This window comes from Pleurodeles waltl, chromosome 3_1, assembly GCF_031143425.1.
Source record: "Pleurodeles waltl isolate 20211129_DDA chromosome 3_1, aPleWal1.hap1.20221129, whole genome shotgun sequence".
In the NCBI taxonomy this organism is placed as follows: domain Eukaryota; kingdom Metazoa; phylum Chordata; class Amphibia; order Caudata; family Salamandridae; genus Pleurodeles; species Pleurodeles waltl.
Window position 1 is genome coordinate 1,348,042,003 of NC_090440.1, and position 26,673 is coordinate 1,348,068,675.

At 44.5% G+C, this 26,673-nt stretch overlaps 1 protein-coding gene across 1 annotated transcript in view; it reads left to right on the plus strand.

The window, feature by feature from the left end:
• Positions 1 to 25,768, plus strand: part of C2CD2L (C2CD2 like) — a 121,238-nt gene extending 95,470 nt beyond the window's left edge. The window contains exons 13-14 of the mRNA XM_069224821.1: positions 16,188 to 16,458; positions 19,980 to 25,768. Coding sequence (XP_069080922.1) covers positions 16,188 to 16,458; positions 19,980 to 20,200 — 492 coding nt within the window. The 3' untranslated portion in view covers positions 20,201 to 25,768. The remainder of the gene's footprint in view (positions 1 to 16,187; positions 16,459 to 19,979) is intronic.
• Positions 25,769 to 26,673: the final 905 nt, after the last annotated feature.

The window sequence follows — 26,673 nt, forward strand, 5'->3', positions numbered from 1 at the left end:
TACCTATTGATGGCTTTTGCTTAACCAAGCAAGGCGAGAGATGGGTAATGGACCAGGTTGAAACCTGTCATTAAAGATAGTCAAAGAAATACCTCGAGGCAGAATCCCCCTATGTGTCTGACTGTCCATGTCAGGTGTGTGAAATCTGCATTGTTAGTGTGGCATTTGGGGCAGTTGGCAGTTCTTGAAGAGTCTATCTGTACCAGCGCACTAGGTGTGATGTATGCTCTGAAGAGAGATATGGTGCATGAGTTTTTGTCTCTGATTGGCACAGACCAGCTGGGTTTGACTGCAGCAGTAGTATCAGATCATGTCAGACAATGGATGTCCCAGGTTGTGTTCCCAGGTTTCCTGTAGTTTCTCATCTCTTGGGGCAGAAGGTGTAGGTGGGCACTATAGAGTTTGGAAACCAGATGGTCCCCTTCGCCATCTGTTATCACCAACGTGGGGGGAACTCTTCCTGGGACAGTGGGTACGAGGGCATCTGGGCCCACTGCATGTTATGTCTTTCGCCGCAAAACAAAAAGATCCATGTGGGTAGCATTAGTAAATCATGCATCGTCGGCGTGTGAGAGGGTATGGGAATAAGTCTCCAAATGTGTATATGTTGTGTCGTGTCAGTGTATGCTAAACCAGTTTCTCCTGTAAAATGGAAAGCCATTGGTTATCTGCCAACAGCAGGGCATGGGAATAGAGGAACCACCCCCCCTCCCCCCAGCTGTCAGATGAGCTTTCTTCCACGGCCAGCTGGTGGTAGAGAGTGTTTGTATATCAGTATGATCCAGCGCCAGGCCCTTTGGAAGAAGGGAATGAATGGGCAGAGGGTCCGCCTGGTTCCTCTCAGGCTTAGCATATGGAAGGCGCTGCTGCATGACAACAGTGATGTGCATAGTGACATGGCGATGGCAGGTAGTATAGTTGGTGGTGGAGGGCACCAAACCCACTGTTCTCATAGGGAAGCACTAGGGTATTCCAGCCTATCTGGGGCTTACGACTGGCCCTATGAGCGACAGTATTAAGCTGGGTAAGGTAGTGAAGAATGCATTTGTAAGTGGGTCAAGAATATTGAGAAAAAGATACAAGAATGGGGGAGCATCACCATCTTAATGATGGCAATGCGACCGGCCATAGAAAGTGGGAGGCACTCTAAAGTGTGAGGCGGGTCCACCTCTCAATTTGGGCAGTGAACCTGTCAATGGCAGGGCCATAGTATAGGTGAACAACATTGTTCTTTCTCCAGATGAATCACAATACCCAAATACCTGACCAAGCCTTCACACCACGTCAGGGGATAGTCACCTGGTAAAGCAACACTGGTGTCCATGAGTGGAATTAGTTCAGACTTGTACCAGTTTATCGTGAGGCCAGAGAAGCTACCAAATCTAATAATTTCCCAGATAAGAGGGGACAGCTTGTCTGCGGGGTGGCGGATGAACAGCAGTATGTCGTCAGTGTATAAGGATAGTAGCAAGGGTCCAGGTTTAAAGTGTATGCCTCAAAGGAGATGTTTCTCTTGTAAATGCCACTCCAGTGGGTCCTTGGCAATGATGTAGAGTAGCGGGGGGTAGGGGACAACCTTGTCTCATCCCCCAGGAAATGGGAAAGAAGGAGGTGACAGAACTATTTGCCCAAATGTGGGCCACCAGCCATGAGTACAGTAGCATCATCAGTGCAATGAACCCCTGGGGCAGTCCCAGTTTGTGTAATGTTGCATGTAGGAAGTGCCACTCCAGGAGTTGAGCGCCTTCTCTGCATCTAGGAGGGCAGTAGCTGCAGGTACACTCAGGGAAACTCTGTTCAGCACCTAAAACACATCACAGAGGTTTAACCAGGTGGAGTGGTGAGGGACAAAGCCCGACTACGGGCGAAATAATCTGCTCCAATAGCAGTGAGAACAGATTGGGAAGGACCTTGGCAAGTATTTTGTTGTTGAAATTCAGTAACTACAACGGGCGATATGAAGGACAGTTTCGTGGGTCTTTGCCAAGCTTCAGCAACAGACTGATGACTGCCTTTCTCAGTTTTGGGGGGTATAATGCCAGAGTCCAGGGGCTCAGCATACATCACCAGTAGGTGTGGTGCAAGTAGGCTCTTATAGGTCTTGTAAAAGACCCTGGTCAGCCTGTCGAGGCTTGGGACTTTAGACCCATTTAGTGAGTCATTCGTCTGCACTATCTCTTCACTCAAGATCGGTTCGCTAAGAAATTGCCTCTGGCCATCTGTGATCCACAACATTTCAATTTCCGATAGGTAATCTGCAAGTGCCACGTCGTCCCGGGATGTGCGGTAGGTGTACAGGTTAGTGTAGTATCTAAGCAGTTCTGTAAGCGCAAGGAGCTCCGGTATGTAATTGCTGCCCTTGGGTGGGCGGAGAAGTCTCGCCAGCATGCGGCCTGGGCACTGACCGCCCCTCTAGCGCCTGGCCTTTGCATAATTCCAACAATAGGACACCTCGTACTCAGCTAGTTCACGGTATTCCTTCAATAGTGCTGTTCAACAGGAGAGCTGGGAACCGTGACTTTGTTGGGTGCTCGCCCATTAAGTGTCCAACAATTTGACCTCCACTCTGGCTGAACCATTACCCAAGTCAGGCAGTATCCCTGTGTGTTTTGCGATACAGACCCCTCGGATATAAGCCTTGAAAGCTTCCCACAGAGTTGCTCCACTGAATCACATAAATTGGAACAGAACACTTCATGGTGAAGAGTGGAGTTTGGGAAGCGCCATTGATGTTTGAGGCCTCCACCGAAAGGTATTGTTCAGACCATTCTGACTGGGAAGTGATCAGAGAGTGTGTGCGCAGGAGGTGGGTTACACTGTCCAGCCAGTAGGTGCTGTAGTTTGAAAAGTAGTACCTGTGATAGCCCCAGGCAGATGCCAAGATGGGGGATGTTCCGGGGGGAAGATGCTTTTCTTGGCGGAGTGCAATTTTTGTGCCATGCTAGGTGAGGCAGCTTAGAATGTGCTTGCCTTTGTGCGGGTTGTTGAGGCCTCTAATGTTCTATGAGAGGAACGTGAGTTCGGCCACCGACCTCCTACTGCTATTTGTGAGTGTCACCTGGGCATGAGTGCATGGTATTGGGACATCGGTCGTTAATATGGGTTCCTTCGTGCGGAATAAATCAGTTGACCCAGGCTAAAAATAACCCTACAAATCCCCCTTCAGTCCCCTCCTGCACTGAGCTCGAAACCGCACAGCGAATCCCTGAACAGGTAACTAAAACCCAAAACAACATCAATCCCAACAATTTCCAGAGTGGTGTACATCAGAGGGCGTGGGCAACACCATGGCAAGTAAGCCCAATGAGCATGTATGCCTTGATCATGGGTGTGGAGAAATGGGTCATTCAAAGATAAAAAATTCAGTCAAGTTAGAACACAAATCAGACGGCTCTGCTGCACATCACAACAGGGTGGCAGGGGGAAGGGTGAGACGTGATAAGGTGCATAACGCATGAAACATAATGACCCTCAGTCCAGAGGGGTCCATGGTCTGGAGGGGAAAGTTCATCTGTGTTGTAGCAGGGAGAGGATCTTTCCTTGGCATACTGCTTGAAGAAACTTAGTGCATCAGCTGATGATTCAAACATGCGAGCCTTGCCAGTAACATCGATTCTGAGCTGGGCAGGATAGAGCATGTCGTACTTCAAACCTAGTTTCCGTAGTAGAGCCTTGGCATCTGCAAATTTGCGTCTTGCCTCCTGTACCGCCATTATGAAGCCCGGGAAGAGGGATCTAGTGGTGCCTTGGTAGGAGCCAGACTAAGTGCGTTGTCCCATTCGAGAAAGTTGAGAAGATGGGCAATAATGGGGCGCACCAGGTTGTGCGCGCTCAACCACAAAAGTTGACGTCAAGTTCTGAGGCCCGAAGAGTTCAGGGCAGGGGCTCAACAAATATGTCCATACATCCGGTGTCCTAGAGTGGGGGAGAGTGTTAAGACAAGACCTTGCTTCCAAATCTTTGCTTTTGATGGCCACGGATTTTAGGAGACGCTCAAACCTCTCCAGCCACTTGTTAGTTGTTGATGTGCCGTCCTCTAGGCTGGATATGCACTCTACTACACCATCTGTTTTGGCTGTCTATGCATTCCCTAAATGCAGTTGAGTCCGTGAGAGTGGTAAAGTGGACATCAATGGAGCGGAAGCCCACACGGAGCTTCGCCATGACTGCCGCAGCGCCTGCTATCTGGTCAGCTGCCAGGGTTCTTGCCGCACCTGTCCCCGCTTTGGCAGGGGTCTCCTGCCTCGGCAGGGGTCTCCCACTGCTAGTTATCTCAGGTCTGCTCAAATGGCAGCTTGCACTATTTAGGATCACCACACACCATGGTCCGAACAGCCTAGGTCGACGCGGCAGTTAGGCGCAGGGAGAGCAGTGCAGGTCTCTCAGTTTAGGGGGCTGGGCTTGGTCAGACAGCAGGGCACAGGGTACCAGTTAATGTAGGGCCCATTGAGGCCAAACAGGCCTGCATTCTGGAGGAGGCAGAGGCCAAGGGTGTGGTGTGCTCCCAGCGATGTAGCGTAGAGTGGGTGGTCATAGCATCTAGGCCCATAGCGGCTTATGCAGCAGCGCTCCTATAACATGAATTCCTCTCCCCGAGGGCCAGGGGGTGAAGCATAGCAGCCTCTCACCTGGCAGGATTGCGGGGGTGGTAGGTGCCACTTGTGTGGCAACCGATGTTGCCCAAGCTACAGGTCTTGTGCAAGAGTCTGGGGTGCGGCGGTGGGGAGGGGTGAGTAGGCCGCAGGCCAGTGCGATGTCGCAGATCGGGTCTTACTGCAAGGTCTTGTCATGATGTTTCAAGTAGTTACTCCGGCCAGTGAACTGTTCTTTGTGGCCCCTCAATGCTGCGGTTGAGCCTTCCTTCCAGATCTGATCACACATTGCTGGAGGGGGGTCATCAGGATGGGGCTCGCAAGCCCCTGTCGCCTCGGGGCCACCTAGGTGGTTGCCTGGCCACGCGCAATCCAGTGTGTAGTGCCGGTGACGATGCCACGCCAAAAATCTCGCCACATCTTGCAGCATTTTTCAGTGTGTGCGAGGCTGCATCTCCGATGGCCGCAGATGCGGATGAATGACCCAAATCTCAGTATTTAGGGGCTGTGCTTGCTAGAGCTTCACAACCTCTGAGCCATCTTGGTCACCTGAGTGGCCCTGCCCGATCCACAGCAGCTTCTGATAATTCTCTCATTTGTATTGTATTCCTCTCATTGATCCCACCCCTCATGAGTTCCAAGTTTTCCTTTTCTAATGTTTTAATACTGTTATGTGAAATGTTTGCATTTTACGTAAAGCAACTGTCAAGTAATAATCCAGTAATCTGAAGAATAATAGTTCAAGTCAGATTCATTCAAATTTGAAACACTGTAGCTCTGTAAAAGGACATCCAATCACCACTCTTTACTCTCGCAACTGCCATTCTCCAAGTTCTATAACAGTCCACAGAATCTAGAGAACGTGCAGTAGAACGAAGAGCTTACACTAAAAATATACAATTCCTACTTTGCCTCATAATAATAAAAATACATAAATTTTAAATTAAAATGATTTAATTAAAGAACATAACCTATCTTCCCCTTTTAATGATAATTAATATTCTATAACGATATACAATTAATTATAAATCATTTCCACGTACAAAATCTTCTAACCATTTACATTTAACCTTGATTCTTTTGTTGCGCACTTCCTTTTGTTCTTTTACCTGTATGTCCTCTACCTTAGATTGTTCATGTACACTTCCATCTACCATTTGATTCTCTATCTGATCCCTAACAACTTCTGCTGCTCCCTCTCGATTAGCTACATGTAATTCTTCACCAACAACTTCAGCAATATCTTGTTCTCCTCACAAGTTCCCACTATTCATGACACATTCATTCTCTTCTTGTACTTCTTCTGCATTTATAACGTCTCTACTTGATTCTTTTTGTTTGGAAAATGAGAGATTGTTAAGCAAATCAGTGTTACTCTTGAGAACAGCAATTCTCTGAAGATTTCAAACCTTCCCATCACTCAAGAGAACAGCATTGCTTGTAGTGGTATAGAAAATTGGCTTTCTCCCTTCTTTACCTTCGATGTTTTTTTCACCTTAACCCACATACCTTCACAAACCTATACCTTGTCTGAATCTCTTTTCGAGGAAAATTCTTCTTGATATGTTTGATGCTTATTGATTATTCTTTTCTTGATTTCTAAAATGATAAATTACATTCAGTAGACTGTACCAACCATTCCGTATTATTTTTATTTCTAGGGTTTCTTCCCCTCATTACTTCAAAAGGATTAATTTCTAAAGCTTCATGATTACTAGTCCGATATGTCCATGCTGTCTTAAATAGTTGGATCTCCCAAACCTCACCTTTCATATAAGCTATCTATATAGCACACTTTAAAACTTTGTCAAACCTTTCAATCATGCCATTACCACTAGGATTATATAAGGAAATGTGTCTCTATGAATCACTCTTTCTCTTCCTAAGTAATTCTTAGCCAATTTAGATACAAAATTGTACTCCATTGTCCACTTCTCCTTCATGAAACCCTCCACCCACCACCGACAACACACCGCACCCTACCGAATGTGGGACAAGGTCTCCAAAGAACACCTGAACGCCAAACTCACACAAGCTCCACCTCCCATCACCAACGACCCCAACATTGCTGCTCACAACCTCACACAATGGTTAACTACTTGCACAGACTCCCTCGCCCCACTGAAAAGAAACAACAACACCCGCACCATCAAGATTGCCCCCTGGTTCACCACATAACTTCAAGCCTCCAAACAGGATTGCCGCAAAATTGAGAAAGCATGGTGCCAAGAGCCCTCAATGAGCAATTTCTCCGCCCTCAAAACAACCATACGCAAACACCACCAACTCATCTTGACCGCCAAACGGTCATTCTACAAAGAACGCATAGATAATAACTCACACAACAGCAAGTAACTCTTTACCATCGTCAAAGACCTCACCAAACCCAAATCCAGCACCATCGACCCCTCTCACACCCAAAACTTTGCAACTCCCTCGCCAACTACTTTCACCTCAAAATCATAGACATACACAACAGTTTCACAGCATCACCACCCACCACCACCGACATGACCGACAGCACAACACCCCCCCCCCCCACACCAACCAACTACACACCTGGACCCCAACCAACGATGAAGAAACCGAAAAAAACATGAACTCCATCCACTCAGTCTCCCCCACAGACCCCTGATCCCACCACATATTCAACAAGGCCAGCCAAATCATCGTTCCCCATCTCTGAGCCGTAATCAACAGCTCCTTCGACGCCGCAACCTTCCCAGACACCTGGAAGCATGCTGAAGTCAACACACTCCTCAAAAAACCCAAAGCAGACCCAGAAGACCTCACGAACTACCGCTCCATCTCTCTTCTCCCCTTCCCCGCCAAGGTCGCTGAGAAGATAGTGAGTGCCCAACTGTCTCACTTCCTAGAGGAAAACAAAGCACTCAACGCCTCCCAGGCTGGATTCCGCAAGAACCACAGCACTGAGACCGCCCTCATCGCCTGCACAGACGACATCAGAACCAGAGTGGACAAGGGCGAGACCGTCGCTTTCGTCTTTCTGGACCTCTCCGCAGCTTTCGACACTATGGGCCTCATTATGACCCTGGCGGGCGGCGGAGGCCGCCCGCCAGGATGCCGCCCTCCAAAATACCGCGCCGCGGTCAAAAGACCGCGGCGGGTATTACAAGTTTTCCCCTGGGCTGGCGGGCGGTTGCTGAAAAACCGCCCGCCAGCCCAGGGGAAAACGACCTTCCCACGAGGATGCCGGCTCGTAATCGAGCCGGCGGAGTGGGAAGGTGCGACGGGTGCAGTGGCACCCGTCGCGTATTTCAGTGTCTGCAAGGCAGACACTGAAATACTTTGCGGGGCCCTCTTACGGGGGCCCCTGCCGTGCCCATGCCATTGGCATGGGCATGACAGGGGCCCCCAGGGGCCCCGCGACCCCCCCTACCGCCATCCTGTTCATGGCGGCTTTCCCGCCATGAACAGGATGGCGGTAGGGGGGGTCAGAATCCTCATGGCTGCGGAGCGCGCTCCGCAGTCATGGAGGATTCACACGAGCAGCGGAAAGTCAGCGGGAGACCGCTGACTTTCCGCTTCTGACCGCGGCTGAACCGCCGCGGTCAGAATGCTCGTTGGAGCACCGCCAGCCTGTTGGCGGTGCTCCCGTGGTCGGTGGGCCAGGGTCAGAATGACCCTCTATATGCCACCGAATCCTCCGCGCAAGCCTTTTCGATGCAGGAATCCGACACAAGGCCCTAGACTGGCTCACCTCCTTCCTCGCCGAAAGAACCCAAAGAGTTCGCCTCCCTCCCTTCCAGTCCCCAGTCACCAAAATCATCTGCGGGGTCCCCCAAGGATCCTCCCTCAGCCCTACCCTCTTCAACATATACATGGCCCCCCTCGCCAACATCCTTCGCCCCCACGGAATCACCATCATCTTGTACACCCAGCTCATCATCTCCCTCACCAGGAACCCTTCCACTGCCAAGACAAACCTACACGCCTGACTCCTCGACATCGCCAAATGGATGACACCAAGCCACCTCAACTCCAACAAAACAGAAATGCTCATCGGCCCCAACAAGACAGTATGGGACGACTCCTGGTGGCCCACCGCCCTCGAACCACCTCCAACACACTCCACGCAACCTTGGCATCATCTTAGAATAATCTCTCTCCATGGCCCAGCAATTCAACACCATATCGTCTTCCTGTTTCAACACCCTTTGCATGCTACGGAAGACCTTCAAATGGATTCCCTTAGAAACAAGAAAAACGGTCACCCATGCCCTCATCAGCAGCAGACTGGACTACGGCAACGCCCTCTACGCTGGTACCACAGCCAAGCTTCAGCAAAAACTCCAGCGAATCCAGAACGCAGCTGCACGTCTCATCCTCAACCTCCCCCGCCACAAACACATCTCCGCTCACCTCAGGTCCCTTCACTGGGTGCCCATCAGCAAAAGGATCATCTTCAAAGTTCCTATCCACGCTCACAAATCCCTCCACAACACTGGACCAGCCTACCTTAACGAACGAGTACACTTCCACACACCTACTCGACTTCTCCGCTCCGCTGACCTCGCCCTCGCCACAGTCCCCCACTTCCAGCGCACCACCTCCAGCAGCAGCTCCTTCTCCCATCTCGCCTCCAAGACCTGGAACTCCCTCCCCACCAACCTACGCAAGACCCAGGACCTCCTAACTTTCAGAAAGCACCTCAAGACGTGGCTTTATGAGCAGTAAACGGCAACACTTTAATACTGAAGATTCCCTCATCATGAACTAATGGAACTTGTTATTCATCCCAGTCCATTTTCCCACAATCTTGAATGTCTAATGGCATGTGCGAGAAAAAAATCAGCCAAGACATTACTTTTACCTGGAACATTCACAATCTTATAAATGAAATCTTGCAAACACATTGACATTCTTGCAGTTCTGGCTGAAGCATTGTAAATACCATCTGGGGGATCGAGGTTGAGGGGGCCAGGGGGACCCCCATCAGGAGGCCTTCCCCTCCGTGTTAGCCTGTCAGGAGAGGGTCCCACTCCGCAACCGGCCCGGCATCTTACGTGCATCCCCATTTCCCCCATATCTTATTATATTTGTTTGGGCATCCTCTGGCCTCGTACACAGGTTTTTCACATAGCGCGCACCAATCAACACCCCTTCTCCATTTAGACAGTGTGGGAGCTACTCCGGCCTTCCATTCCGTCATGATGTCCCTCTTTGCCACCAGACACGCCACTCCCACAAAGATACGGTCCGCTCTCCTTAATTCCATCTCCCCATTGCCCCTAGGAGGAGGGGAAGGGGGGGCGACCTCCTCCTCTGATTGTAGAACCCTTGAGATTTCTCCCACTATCACCCTCCAGTACGTCGATATAATGGGGCATGCCCAGACCATGTTGAAAAAGTCAGGGATGGAACATGTGTAGTCATGTTGATAATATAAATTCAGGTTTAACACAGAATTAGCGTCCTATCTTCACCCTAGGGACAGACTAGTTTGGTAGCAAATTTCAGGATGAATAAACATCACAAATAAATGGGATATAAAAAAAATGATGATATCTAGTATATTAACTTACTGAAAATGTCCATGTAAGCTACTCTTCACGATTAATTGAATAATAGTAGCTTGAAACATACTTGGCGATAGCTCAATCCAAAATAACAGTCACTGTTTTGAAGTCCCTCAAAGGTTTCTTTGAACTGGACTACTAAACTTTAATCCGAACATAAATACATTTCCAAAATGGCAGCATGTACGAATATGACGTAATACGCTTAGTGCGTAGTGGCCTGACGTAGGCATGCACCTTACATAGTCTTCTGTGAACGGTCAATCCGCAATGCTGTACTGTGACCTGTAAAGAATCTTTGAAGAAACTGTCCCATCTTAAAAAAAAATGCAGCTACACAAGACTCCAAATTTACCACAAAGTTTACAGCGCATTAAGGTTATAAGTGCAGGAGCGAAATTCTTAAATTAAATATAATGTATAAGCAGAGCATGTACAGTACCTCAGGCTATCCATGCGGAACTTGCACCAAATATGAAATTAACAAAACTTCCTTGAAACGCCATGGATTCTATTCCTCAGTGTTTCAACAGCAGCTCGTTACCAAATTTGTCAAGTAATCTGAAGAATAATAGTTCAAGTCAGATTTATTTAAATTTGAAACACCGTAGCCCCGTAAAAGGATATCAATCTCCATTCTTCACTCATGCAACTACTTTTCTCCTAGTTCTATAACAGTCCACAGAATGTAGAGAACGTGCAGTAGAACGAAGAGCTTACACTATAAAATGTACAATTCCCACATTGCCTCATAGCAATAAAAATACATATATTTGAAATTAAATTAAAGAACATAACAGCAACTTAATGGTTCTTGGTTCCGAAGTGATACATAATTCTTCTAAGTAACTTGATTGTCATCCCTACTAGATTTTGGTCCATGGACAGCTGAAGGAGATTTGCTCTTTAGGTAACTATAATCCAGGCATGAAGAATGGACTGCACTGCTCCAATGCTAATGTCACAATTGGTTACCTAAAATGGAGATTCTTATAGCTATATCATGGGTACTCGCAAACATTTTCCAAGTGGCCAAAAAGTTTGGTCTGTGATGTGACTGAGGGCTGCATCAATGTTAGCGGAATGGCAGTCGGGCGAGGGGGTTGGGAGGACTTGCGGTTAAGAATTGGTAGGTGAAGCGAAGGGTATACATCTAGTGGCTTAATTGAGCAATATGAAACTAGAAAACCTAGGATTAATCTTAGCTTCCCCACTTTTCCAAATTGTCTGATCCTAGCTAATTGCTTAATTTTAGGTTCAGGGTCTGCACCGTACAAATCTGCTTCTGTGTTTGATTTAATAAACTATAATGTTGTTCATCTATAATATGAACCCAGGCCACTCAGAAAGTGCGCATAACATCTGGCTTGCTTGTTTAATTTACTATTGGCGTATTTGTCAGGGTAGAAGTGAAAATGAATGTTTCTAAATTCTTGTTTGAAAACTATCACATTTAAATGAATACTTCTCATTGCACTGATACAATAAATTATACTTAGGTGAAATTGACTGCGTATTAACTTAATACACTTTTTTTGAAGTGACTGTTATATTTGTATACTTTTGCTGCAAGATGTCTTTAAAAATGAACTTGCTTCTAAAGTGAAGCTCAGGACTCCCTGGTTACTTTCTTTCCTTATCACCAGTTAACCTTAAAATAAACAATTGCCTCTTTATTTACGATCGAGTGAAGAGCAACCCTGTACTTCTGTTGTCCAGGGGGCCGCATGTAAAGGTCAACTGGGCAGCATGCGGCCCCCGGGCGGTACTTTGAGTATCTGTGGGCTATAGTATGAATTTATTTTTGTAAAATGCAACATTTATCTTCGTTTCTTGCCGTCTGTAACCACACAATTCGATAAGCCTACAGAAGGGGGAAAAACAAAATAGGAAATGGAGCTCATAGGGAACAATTAACAATTGAAATGCTTTTGTGTCTTGCTAAAAAGCTGGTGGTGAGAAGATCGCACAAATCCATTGTTGATGTGGCCACAGAAAAGCCCTATTGCCAAACGTTAGTCTAATTCTCAGGGATTTTCAGCAACTATTGTTTTTGTAGATCGAAAAGTATACTGTGACATTCAGAGAGAAGATATGGCCATCACAAAATCGAAGGTGGTTTCATTGGTTGCCAGTGGACAATATCAAGCAACTTACATCTCCTACTCTGAGTGGCAGCCAGTGCAAAGAATACAAAATTGTGATCATATAATTGTTTCTGCTACTGGTAAATAAACTTGCTGCCACTCTCAGAACCATTTGGATCTTCTCTGAGGTAATTTAAGCAATATGTGAGATTCTGGTATGTCATGTGGTCTTATTGGAGGAGTTGACATAGATTACAGCGCTTGGGCTTTATCATACCATTTATAATTTCTTTAAAAAATGAAGTTTGCATTAGTGTTGTGAAGGAGGGATAGAGGAGAGGTGCACATGACGTTAGCTCTATTAATTTAAGAAGGTCTTTGGCTTGTTTAGGGCCTGAGAAATCCGAGTAATGTAATAGATCATTTGTCAGATTCAATCTCATCCTTGTACATTGTAGCGTTATTTCTATATTGTGTTTTGCACACAGTAAAACATTTCTGCGTCCAAAACCTTTCCAGCTGGCAAATCTTTAATTTGAGGTTGGCAAGTCGTGCAGAAAATCACGTGTTGCGCCAGTGATTGTCACCCAAAGAGTAGCTGCAAGAGGTACTTGATATAGAAGCATTTATTAGGTTAACTAGACATTTGTTTAAAGCTAAAAGTAACTTATCAGGAGAGGAACTTTAAGGGCACTGGTTTGTTCAAAGATGTGAAGAATTAGCAGAATGGGTTGCTGTAAATCCTAATCCTTCCAGTAGCTTTCTGAGACGGAGAACTTTGTCATCGCTATTCTCCTGAGATTAGCACTTTGGGGCCAGATGCACGAAATTGCGGGTTTGCAATTTTCTAATACCGAATTTTAGCAATTTGCTATTAGAAAATCACAAACTGCAACGTACAACAAAGTGTTTGACACTGTAGGAGATTCCTGGTGGCTCGCAAATGGCCCTGGCTCATCAATATTCATGAGGCGGGTCGCAATTTGCAACCCATTGGGAATGGCAAAATCACAGGAATGGTGGCCTGCTGGAGTCAGCAAATCACCAGGTCTGTGATTGCATTTTAAATAAAGCAATTGTTCTTTTGAAATGCAGCCCTTTTTCCTCAAAGGAAAATAACACTCGTTTAAAAAAATAAAAAACGTTAAAGTTTTTTTTCTCAATTTTTTAGGTCCCATGGACCATGGCCTGCTCTTAAAAAATGTTTGCACACACATTCACAAAGGGGAGGGGTCCCCTGAGGACCTCTTCCCATTTGCGAATGAGTTCCCACCTCCTTGAATAGAATCACAAAAGCAAAATGCGATTCGGTAACAAGCTACTGAGTCACATTGTGCATTTGGTACATTGTAAAAATAATTTTTCCAGTCACAGACGGCCCTATGGGCCTTTGGCAATGAGAAAAATGATTCGTACATCTGGCCCTTAATGTAGAAAGGACTGCCTGGTGGTTTGAACAAACGAGGGTAGCCCAGCTCCTGTCCAAAGGGAGATCTGGGGCTGAAAAAATGGTGTTTAATAGATTGCCTAAACAGTGTGTGTGTTTCTGATTACTCAAACTCAAATTAAAGTCTGCAAGGTCGCTTAAGAAGCCAAAGACTATGGGGGTCATTATGAGTTTGCCGCCCGCCGAACTCATTGCCGCCATTTGACTGGCAGTGCAGTCAATACTCTGCTGGCCCTATTTTGAGTTTCCCGCTGGGCCGGCAGGCAGAAACAGTGTTCCGCCCGCCAGCCCAGCGGGAAACAAGGCTTTACCTTGACGTCGGCTCCTATTAAACTCCGCTCCAATGTGGCGGTGCCGCGGGTGCAGCAGCACCCATCATGCATCTTACTGCCCGTAATTCGAGCTGTGAAATGCATGATGGGCTGTTCATGGGGGCAGTGCAGGGGTCCCTAGGGGGCCCCGAGTCCCCCATTCTGCCAGCCTTTCCATGGCGATCTTAACCGCCATGGAAAGTGTGGCGGAATGGGACTGATAATCCCTAGGGCAGCGCTGCTTGCAGGGCTGCCCTGCAGATTTGAAAAGCCGAGACCGGCAGGCTGTCTGGTGGCTGCAGCCTGGCGATGGCGGCGTTTCGACTGTGGCGGCACTGCCGCGGTCATAATATGGCAGGCGGACCGCCACTACTGCAGCGGTCCACCAGCCACTGTGAGTCTGGCAGTCCATGGACCACCAGACTCATAATGATGGCCTATGTCGCGTGGACATCTCGGTACCAGGTAAAATTTTCTAAAACTATAACACTGAGCCAGCTGTACATACACACAGGTCACAAATAGTGAGGGTAAATTGTGCTTAACCAACTTTTTTCAACCTGTCTGTAATTTCACGATGGGACCTTTACACTAGTAGGTCATAATGCAACATGCCAATTCGTTGGGGATCAAAGAACAACCTGCATAATGATCATTAATTAAGCAAATTGCTGATTGCAACCCTTGTCAATAGCTACCAAGGCAGAAATGGTGAGCTGCACTCCCAAAGAGTGAACTATTTTCAAGCAGTCCTTGTTCCTTATAGGACCATTGCCTACTCCCACCAAGGTCGCCCAACAAAATTCTACTATGGGAAGCTGACAAACAGAATTACTACCTCCTTTGAGGTGTTGGTAACTTTTTATTGCTTTGATACAGCTCATTGTGAAAGGCTTTTCTGAATATCAAAAGGAGTTAAGTATATTATTGAAGAACAAAAAACAAACATTTTGTAGTCACAAACCCTGAAATTGTTTGGGCATTACAGGGTTTACGAACGAAAAATGGTTATGTATGTCTGGCCTGCTGCACCCATTTGGAATAAAGCACCCAGTATCCTGGTATAGTGTAGGAAAGCATATAAGCAGGAGTTTGAGGGAGGTAAATGAGTAAGAAATTCAGTGCTCGGTGAGAGTACTTCCAATTTTGCTGGTAAAATCTAAAGGCTCAGGTATAGATTTAATAGCCAAATCCATTTTTTATAATGCTGCTCTCCTCTCCCAGTTTTATAAAATCTGTCCAGCCACCAGTGAACCCTAAGAGGCCAGGACATCCACAGTGTATGCACTCCAGTACCATCCAACAATAACCAGTCTGGATTTTTGTACAGACTCATTCACCTGTTACTCATTAGATGTCCATAGCTTGGTAATCAAAGTGACTGTCAGTGTATTGTGGAGCAGCAGTGACTTGTATTTAATTTAACTCTCCCATATTTAGGGCGTCGCGTGACCTAGCTAGCTTCCCAGTCTTTCCCATTCAAGAAATATACAACTTTGTGAAGAGGTTAGCAAGACGGAAGCGTAGCAGTACAATATCACATGCAACCTTCCAACTGTTAGATGCGTGGAGTAAGCCTTCTCCAGACTGCTATATACACAGTGTTTCCTTATAATATCACAGACGATGAGGGCGTAAGCGACCCTGTGAGTGTAATCTCAATTACCCAAATAACTGACGTTGCACATTATTTTAACATAGAACTTTAAATTTCGTACCATCCTGTATAAATAAGTCTTTGCACTGAGTGCCTCCCATTTTCCTCTTCAGAGAATTCGTTGGCCGCATATTCCTATTCCTGACACCAATAGATAAAAAAGGAGATAGGCTTCGGGTGGGGCAGAGGGCTTTTCAGGGATCATTTTGTGACAAAACAGGTTATTGTAGGCATGTGACTCTATATATTATACAATAGTGAACAATTTATATAAGCTAGTTTATTTCCTATCTTTGCTCAATCCATTACTATTATTTTACTTGACTCATTTCTGTTGACAGTTCTTGTTGGCATACTTGCCTGATTTATAGTTTTCTCATGATGTGTTTTATTGTCTACCTTGTCTGCTTCTTTTTTTTCTATTGACTTGTTTCTGCTGGCCTACTTGTCTAAATTTTATTGATGGTTCCCAGTTTGCTGACCAATTTCCTGTTTTTTGTTGGTGTGTTCCTATTTGCAACTTTTTCCTGACTTTGCATTATATATTTCACAGGTTCCTATTGATCAGGATGAAATGGCACTGTCTCTTGGATACGCAGCCTCCATGGACGCCACAATGCAAGATGAATCCTTCATGGTAGATGTCCAGAACTCCACAGACACACCCCCATCTCTGGAGACGACCATCTCGGGGCAGAGGACTAGTCAGGAAGTAGATGATACCACAAGGTCAGATATCTCAGACAGGCCTTCTGTGGAAGACATTGAATCTGAAACCGGATCTACAGGTGCTTTGGAAACCCGGAGCTTGAAGGACCATAAAGGTGAGTATCCTGCAAAATGAGAGCTAGTCTATTGACTTCATGAGAAGTTGAATTTTAGATTTTGGACAAGTCGGTAGCCGAAGAAGCTCAAGTGCTGTAGGACATCTCATCCAATACAGTTGTTCATGTTTTTGTGTCATTGTGCTAACTGGGTCTTTTCCTTAGCTAGGATTAATTAAGAAAACACTAAAGCTTTATCACAGACCCCCTCTGAATCTTTTACTTCCCTGTGCAGTACATGACAAGGTGTCCTCTGTGGTTTGCAATACTTTGACCCTAACGAAAGCACATACCCAAGAAGAGGAGGTCCAAGGTTGATTCCTGTCACCCAAAGGCAGTTAATTATGAATGTACACATGCTGAAGCAGCTTCCAAAGCCTGACATTGCTTATGACAGGAAGTCTCCTGGAGACTGACCACAATGTGTGAAGAGCAATTTTTCACTCAGAAGGACAACACACCTAGGAGAACTTGTTTTTCTTTGTTCATTGTCACACTTTAATAAATTTGATTTTCCCAGAAGAGGTCACATTGTCCTTAGACCCTTTGAATAGAGGGCCTTCAGTCCAAGGCACTGCAGGGGACCTGGGACTCCCCTCCAGCCTTGTGGTGGGTACCCCCCTTTAAATAATGCTGGGCCCGTGAGATGGGGCCATAATAGCCTCCCTTCGCCTTCAAAATAGATACGGCCCTGGGGGTTGGGATACTTAGGGCCTGATAAGGCTCAGGGAGAGGGGTCACATGGCCCCCCTCCCCCTTAAAATAAAAACAACCCTGGGGGATGTGATCCCCCGGGCCTAATAAGGCTCAGTGAGGAGAGACCATATGGCCACTCTGCCCTTTAAAATAAGGAACAGTCCCAGGGGATGGAGTCCCCGGTGCCTAATAGGTTTAGGGAAGGGGGTCACATGCTCAATCCCATTTTAATGTTTATTTTCTCAGGGGATTGGATCCCTGGGGCTCAAAAGCCAATTCTACGCTGCATGGCAAAGGCTCAACCCACCTCCCATCATGGACGGTAAAATGCCATGCACAGTGTAGGGTTGGCTACCTGTAGCCACCCACCTGCCATGCACGGCCAAAGGTCATGCAGCATGGGGTTGGCTGCCTTTGGGGGGGGGGTTGGTCACGAGCCAGGCTTTGTGTCCATCTATCACTGTGCACGGCCAAAGGCCATGCTCAGTGTAGGATTGGTAGTATGCGGGGGTTGGCTACAGGGTCTGGCCACAGACTAGGCCTTGTGGCCAACTTCCTAATGTGCATTGCCAAAGGGGAAGCGTGGGCATCATAGTTAGGTAATAGAAGTTTTTTTAAACTTAGATATTCACTAAGAAAACAACAGTTACTGGGACGTTATTGTTGGGTTCAGGTTTTGCATGCACAAAACTATAGAAATTCAGCAGTTATAGCTATCTGAAGTAACTATAACGTGCCCTAAGGTAACTATAACTCGCACCTTCGCCATGCACTGCTAATTACCTCACATATTCCATCACTATTTTTTTTCATAAGAAGGACTCTTATTGGAACGGTATTTAGTCATACTGTAGTTTTTTGTGTTTAGCCCTATAGGTTTTGTAGTTTGTTTCATTTTTGCTCCCTTACTGTTCACTTTAACGTATCCTATTTTTAGTGGCTGCTACAGGAGTAAAGTTTCAACGTGAAGCATAATACGAACCTCATTACTGTCTTCTTATAAAATAAGAAACAAAGCCCAAAGTTTCCAAAGATCTTACTCTCTGTTCTGCAGTGCCTATCCTTGAAAACAATCCACCAATCATCCAGCCAAGATTAATATAAATATGAAACCGATGAAGTGGGAAACTCTGCACAGGACAAGTGAGATTTGAAGGAAGCTGGGGCTAAATTATGTAAACTTTGCAGTAGTGCATTGTGATTTTATTGTGTTCAAGTACAGCAACAATACAAAATGATGTCAATTTGAGGCTTCTACACAACATTTGAACTTAATTGTAGCTGCAACATATGTGTTTCTGCACTATTCGTGAACATATTTTTTCCTCTGGTTAGTCAGCAAAAATGTCACTTCAAAATTGCACTGCATTAGTGCAGTGTTACTTAATATAGGCCCTGGTGTCATCCTAACGGTACTGGACAAAAATGATGTATTCCGAATATGTCCCACAAAAATATTGCACCAAATGAGTCAATATTACAAAATCTACATGCAGACCTTTTCTTAGCGCTGGAAAGCCCCTGCGTATCCATGCGTTCTATAAATCATTAACATTAACATTACATCCAGTGGAAAGATATTTTTTTCTAAACGACGTTTAAGATGCAACATCTATGTAATTCGTTATGTCTTTTTTTAATTCAATTATTTTTATTTTTGAAAGAGTTCATACAAGCCATCAATTAATCTTACAGTATAAAGAAAAACAGTTTTTATCACAAATCACGGCAGAGTAAAAGGGCTATACATATTCAGCTTTCGACAGTAATGCAGTAAAGTACAAAGAGATCGGACCAAATATTACCCATTATCCCAATATTGGAAGCAACTATTTTGATTTAATAGGAAGTAAAAGCAAATATTTCGACCTTGTCCCGAATCTTAGCAGCAAAAACCACGGCCCTTCCTATACTAGTTCGCCCCATAATCTCCGAAATTCATTATGTGTACCAGACGTTAGTGTGAAACAGCATTCTAGTTCCTTAATCTTTAGCATTTTAGACTACCAGTGATGAAAGTGAAGGTAGCTTCCAACGTCAGTTTTGCAGAATTAAAGCCCTTACAATGACAGCGATTAAAAAAAATTTTTTAAACAAAAGTTGTTTCTTCAGCAACGGTTTTACATTAGTGTTGGATGAGTAGTGCAATACTGCTGTCTGTGTATCAATTGAAAAATTAATCTCTGATGGCCAAAAGCTGTGCACAGTGAGGGGTTGGCTGCATGTGGGGTTGTTATAGTTAGCAAATAGATTTTTTTTAAAACCTTAGTAATTCACTAAAAAAACAAAGGTTAACGGGACCTTATAGTTAGATTCACAATTTACACGCTCAAAACCATAGAAATTTAGCAGTTATAGTTATTTCAAGTAACTATAACTAGTGCCCTAAGGTAACTATAACTTGCGCCCTCGCCATGCACTGCTAATTAACCCCACATATTACATCACTCATGACATATTTATCACATCATTGATAATATAACTGCAACATCTGCAGTGAAATTATTGATGAGAAAACTGTGCATGGCGTAGGCTCGAATTAAAGTTAGACTTATCTCAAGTAACTACAACTGGTGAATTTCTGTGGTTTTCAGAGTTTAAAACGTTATGTTGTTACTGAACATTTGACCTAACTATACTATATTTACTATATACTATACTTCGTTTTTTTCAGTGAATGTAAAGATATATATATCTTTGAGGCTAAGCAGGTACAGAGAATTAGAGAATTTATATATATATACATAAATTCTCTAATTCTCTGTACCTGCTTAGCCTCATGTCCTCAACTTACTTTAAATTTTACCTCTTGTTTTCTGCTGCAGTTGGGTTCTTGCGGAGCGGGACAAAGCTCCTTTTCCGGAGGCGGAAGCGGCAGAAGGAAGCTGGCCTTAGTCAGTCGCACGATGACATCCCCAATGCCATCACCAGTTCTGATACGAGGAAGAAATCGGGCAGCTTTTCACGGCGCCTCATCAAGCGATTTTCTTTCAAGTCCAAGCCAAAGGCTAGCGCCAATGGGAGCATGGCAGGCAGCGAAGACTGACTTGAATTACAGTTAGGCAAATAGCAAAGGTCTGACATCACAAGCATTGCAGCCCAGCTGACCCCAAGGAGTGACAGACCGGGCTCGATAGGCTGGCAGGTGGTGAGCAGGGATGGCGCCTGAATAGTATCAGACAGACAGGACTTCTTCCTTCCAGTAGTGCTGTCCAGCTAAACACCAGTAGTGCTGTCTCGCTGAACCCCATAGCTTAAGCTCCTCCATGAAATACTGTCATCCAGGAGGCACTGAGCTTCCCTAGTGCTTTGCAGCTTTTACTGTGGGGTGGACTTCACATTGCCTTGATGCAGGATGGACCCCCCAAATTGAAATGAGTTGATGGTTTGACACATGTATCATGAGTGGTTTTTCATATCTCTAAAGGCCTTCGCTATGGTTTTATCGTCTGCATGTTGGATCTGCAACTGGTGGTATGGGTCCCGGAAAGCCCCACTTTAGTTTTGTGAACAGAGAGCCCTCACAGTCCCATGGTTCTCTGTCACTTACATAGTAATGAGAGCCATATAATATATGGTTCCTCTGTCCTGTAAACATGGTCCAAAACCCTTAAAAGAAGCAAGAGGGCCAGACTCCACAAATAGGTAGGGTGGTGATCAACACAGAAAAGGCCAGTTGCTGAACAAGTTCTGCTTCTACCAGATGACTGTGTTTCCCAAGTCGGCTGCGCTTTCATGATATTCTTGTATGATAGGTTTATAAGTGTGTTTGTGATGTGCAATGTCTCCTAAGGGGAGTATCCACCCTAACATTAGACAATCATACCTTCATAGGTTACCCTATGTCGCTTAACGTTGAGCTTCCTTTTCCCTTCATCTTTCTACCCCTACTCCCAATTTGACCCCAGACATTCAGCATTTCCTTCAAAGCGTATCCCCCTACATTGGATGCTGAATATCCATCCACTCTGCTCATTCAGCATTACCTTCAAAGGTTGTATCACCTTCTCTTGAACTTTCAGCTTCCCTCTGTCACAGACGGTCATGATAGTCTTCAGTGGTTAGCTTTCACAATCCATCCTGCATGCCTTATTGAGCTTTGTCGTCAGAGCCCTCCCTCCTTCCTATAAGTAAATCTTCCCTCACTTTGAGGCAACTGCCAGAGCAAGTACCCCCGCACCAAACAAGGAAGCCCAGTGTATTCACAGTTGCCCCTGACCATGTCTGCCGCCTACTTTATTACGTAGCCTTGAGCTCTTTTTTGCTTTAAAACAGAACAGATGAAGGGTGTATGCTTTCAAAGAGCAGTGTCTGAGATTTCGGATTTCTCCATTTTGATTCCTTTTCACAAGAATGAAATTGATGGGACGAGCCATCTGTAGGCTAGAAGAATTCCGACACCTCGTCTGTGCACGATCGTCCTCAGCAGTCAAAAAACATGTTTTTGAGTGGCCTGACAACAGACAGTTCTCAGAATTACCCTCATTTTCAAGTTGTTACATGCTTTGAGATTTGTCTGTTACATCCTAGACTGTTACTCTTTTCTTGGTTTGTCCACACAAGCAAGAATCCATGCTAATTTGGTTGTAGCCAAGACTGTTTGTTGACCTTCCAGAGACCTGGTCTGTTTGACATCTGAATATCGTTTGCCTGACCAGGCCCATATGTTTGTAGGTGCTATGTGGTAGTTTCAGAGTTAATGTCCAACTTGGTCAGACCATGCTGAAAAATATATTTTCTTCAGGTTATTTAAGCTGCACAAATTTTGGCTGTTGTAACATTCTATCCGTGTAGTTTTCATGTACTACGCTACGCTCCAGAACAGATTTAGGATGAGTATTGGGACGTTGAAGTATATTCAGGCACAATACCAAAGTAACATGAGTACTCTTAGTCTATCATCACTCCTTCCTATACATGGAATGTTTGCTAGCCAGTCTGCTGCATGGTTATGTGGCTACGTACATGGGTTATCCACATAGGTCTAAGTAAAAAGAAAACTGGGCAAAGAAGTCACTGGACCGAATATATACATATATATATATATTCTGTGCGCTACCAGGAGTAGCTTGTCCTTTTTTGTGGCACTCGCCACAACCTCCGAAGGTTTCGCTTTTGCCCTGAAACTTGCCCCTCCCCATTCCATGTTTCTGCTGTGCCTACAGATGAGTGTTTTTCCTATTGCAAAACCTCCCAGGTGTGGCATGATTTTTGGGGTGTTTTAAAAGACATCACAAAGAGATCCCAAAATCCAAAGATATAATTCTTCACTTATTTGTGTGATGTTTTGTGTTGACTATTTGGACACATTGCTGTCAGAGTCTTCGTGGTCTTCAGCATACTGCTGTGCATTCCTCTCTGCTGCTTTTTAGCCTACACTGAATGCTGTCCATCAGGGAGGGTCTTCAGGTTACTGCGCCACCATACAATATGAGAGAGAGAGAGAGAGAGAGAGAGAGAGAGAAGAAGTTGAGGGAGAGGTGTGTCAGCCTGTCTACCCACATGCTACGACCAGTGCCCATGCATCTAGGCCAAGGATAGTTTTGGTCACTAGTAGGACAGCTACATATATGATTTAAGGAACATTCTGTGTACCTGATAAAGGGGGCCTCTTTCTCTAAGCAAAGCCTCTGTACCTGGGCAATGATTTTGCTTTCTACCAACGCCAGAGTCCACTCTAAAAGACCTGCCTTATTGTATTATTTTAACCTACGTTTATTGTATTTGTACTCGGCACTGTTGAATTGTACTGTTGATCGTGTAACTGAGATCAGCAGAGTCTGCCATATTGTTTCATTTCCCACATGCACGGCCCGTTAAATGAATGGCAAGTGTATAATTCTAAGACTAGTACTCTGTAGGACAGTCATTGAAATTAGAATAGTGCAGAATACAGGCTGTACAAGACCTGCTGTGAAAATGATCAGGTAGGATTTATGAAATGTGGAGAATGGCACAGGTGCTGCCTTTGCAAAGCCGTCTGTGAATTGGCTTTACAGGTGGCATTCTCCCCCAGGCATCCCATTTACTCTCCATGATTTCTGAGATGCCTTTAAAACTATTATTGTCAGCACTCTTGCTTCCTGTAGCCTGAGTGACTACTTTGAACATATTTAAGATACAACAGTGCTGCTGCAATATCAAAACTTAAGTGGTGTCCTGTGAGAAGCTTTCAAGTAGTCCAAGGTTAGCTTAAAATTATTTAACGATTGTTGTGGTTATGCATTAATATAATATAATGTACATGTAGATGTGTATTTATATTTATCTTTTTTTTTTGTTTTTCTTTTTTACCATGATGCCCGGATCAAAATGGATTCTATGATGATGACACTGTTGAAAAGACTGATGGATTCTAAAAGTTATTGTCTGCATCCACAGAACACCTTTATCTCAGGCACCTTACAGCGCTTCCCCCATTGAGGAAGGTAGCAACAACAGCTCCTTTCTTGTAGCATATTTCTTTTGCTGTAATCTGATGCTGTCTGGCCCTTTATCATTTCATTGGGCTGAAACATGTCACTGGAGGCTTACGTTTCTCAGTATTTTCTATGACAAGGCACAGAGTACTTAAGCAACAGGGACATTCTAGCAGAAAGGGATTCTCTAGAAATGACGGAGAGATTGCAGGGTGGGGAGCATAAAACAATGTTTCATACAGGAGACATTTGTCACTGTAGGAGTTCCTCATGTGCAGTCCTGTACCTGAATTCCGCTGTAGTGGTAAAGATGCACCCTGTGGGAATGGAGAACATAACTGGTTGTAAGAAGGTATGCCTTAAATACATTTGTATAAAAATTCCAACTCTAAAATCGTTTCTCTTTTGGAAAAACTAAAACTTATGTTGGTTGTTTGAGTGTCTCACGGTCTTGATGTGTTTTGCTAGTACCCCCATCTAGTGGTCTGCAATTGCAAGAATGGAAAGGTGTTGTTGCCTATAGAAAAAAGTGCAGGTTTCAGTTGTTGGGTATTGAGCATATCAAGGATGCTTGTAGTTGAAGCATATGATGTCTACTTGTTGAGAAGGAAAATTGACAACACGCTTGAATAATGGAGATTCTGTTCGATTTTTTGGAATGTATTGCTTATTAGAAGGAGGAGCCTCTGTGCATGAATTTAGAAATGACCCTGCTCTTTAGAAGATTACATTTTGTAGACTTGTTGGAACCTAAGTGATCCTTACAAATGCAACTGTATTGGCAACATACATAGAGAATCAATTAGTTCATGTAGTTCATTGCTGAAGGGGCTGGAGTAGTCACTTTGGCAATGTGTCAGCACATTTTAAAGAAAATGTGCTGAATATATGTTGATGGGGACAGTGATTTTTGGTAAGTGTGTCCTGGGGCTCCAAACCCTTTGGAGTAGAGTTTTTTTTTTTGTGATTGTGTGCTTCACAAAATTGAAAGATGAAGTAGAAAACAGAGCCGTTATTAGTAAAGTGGCATGTTAGCAAAATTTTCTCTGGAAAAAATAGTGACAAAATTGATTAGAAAAAAAAAATATTGCAGAATTGGACACATGCTGTCAAGTAGCCGGAGGCCTGAATTTTATCACAAGCATGTATCCTGTAAACTGAATGAATCCTCGGTAGATGGACCTGTTATGAGAGTGTATGAGGTGTGTGATCATGGGAAGACTATTTAGGACTATTTGAAAAAGATTATGGGTAACTTATTACCGCCTTTGGCTTTGGAAGCTGCAGCAATATCCTATTAACTTCCTATTACTCAGCCCTGTAGTTGTTGTTGTCATGCAATATCCCACAAAAAGAAATAGATAATCTTCTCTGATGTTTTTTAGATTAATTAGCGTTCCTGATGCAAGCCTTTGCCAGTACCCCCAATATGACACACGCAGGAAGCTGTTTGTTTCGAGCACAACTCTTCATACAGACTCTTCATGATTATGAATAGTGGTGGCCTAGCATAGACGTGGCATGCGTTGCACTTGTCAAGCCATTAACCGATTAGGCCATCTTAGTGATCATAGTAAATGGTTATTATATGCGTCTCTGCATTCCAGTAAGGACCCCTTGGGGCTGATTTTAAAGGCCCCTGTGGGGTACGGCTGCTGAACATGAAATGGTACAAGCGAGCAGGGCGCTGCTGCTGAAACAGGACGGTGTACTTACCGATCACCTTAAGGATGCCTTTACTAAGAACATTGGTGGGTGCTCCACTCATGCACTAATCTTTGATCCCTTTTGTACCTCAGTAGCACTGAAAACGTAGGGTACACTTTAGCCTAGTACCGGTGCCTCACTTTTTGCAGAAGCCTATTTTTCGCACTTGTCACCCTGCTTTTTGACCCGCCATGCATGGATGCTGAACTCCGCAGAGCCGCTCACTGCCTCCCACAAACCCCTGTGGATTTTCCCAGCTGCCTTTGAACTGGTGAACACTTTGAGCCATGAGATTGTTTAGGAAGATGTTTGGTTCTTCTTGCTCGACGGAGTACTCTAATTGAGCTACTATTTATTTAAGGAACGTAAATGATTTAAAAAAGTCTGCACTTTTGTAAATGCGGTAAGGATTTTTTCCCCTCGGACTGTGTGATATGATTTCAAGATGTTAACTTATTACAATAAAAGCTGTGATATTTAAGAACTCATCTGGTTTTCCTGCATTTGTGTGTTCTGTTGCAGCAGGATCCTGTTGGCTCTACATATCAATCAGTGTGTGTGCTGTTTTCCCTCTCGGCGCTCCACCCCACACTCCTTTGAGAGTAGACCACTCCCAAAAACAAGCATTTGCAATGCAATAGGTCTTGCATTTGCTTGAGTTAGAGCTATTGGCATTGTAAATTCATAACTGGACTTTTCTTGCCACATAAATTGGTCAACCCTACCTCATAATTTCATCTTTTCCTGCCATATAATTCCAGTGGCCCTGCATATAACTAAAGCGCTTTAATTTACATTCTTCCTCTATCTGCAGCAAAAGATGAAAATGTTGCCATCTAGCATCCTAATTGAAATCTGCCATGCTAATTCCAGTAGAACACCACTTTCACCACTTGACCATCAGAGTTGCTGGATGGCTAACACAATTCCCATGACACAAGACAGCCACAGAGGAGAGATAAACTAGAAGAGTCACCCAAAACATATAAAGTGGGTTCATTCATTGTGTAAGAAGGATGTTATGTTGGCCTGAATCATGGTCAGAATTGTAATACGGAGAGATTATTAAAACATATACAATTATCATATAAACCTTTATCAGAAATAAACTTTTAGCATTAGACTGTAATGCTCAAATCAGCCCTAGAGGGCACCATAACAATAATATCATTTGTAAGAAACATGGTCATGTAACCATATTGTTAGCCACTAGATGGTATAACTGAATGAAAAAAACCAGGAGAAAGTAATGCAGTGTAACCATATACTTAGCCCCTAGAGGGTGTTTTTAGGTCTAGCAGGCCTATTGCATTGACATTATATACAAGGCCCATAAAACATAAGTCCTCCCAGCTCTAAAACAAAAGTTCCAACCAAGAGAGAACTTAAAAAT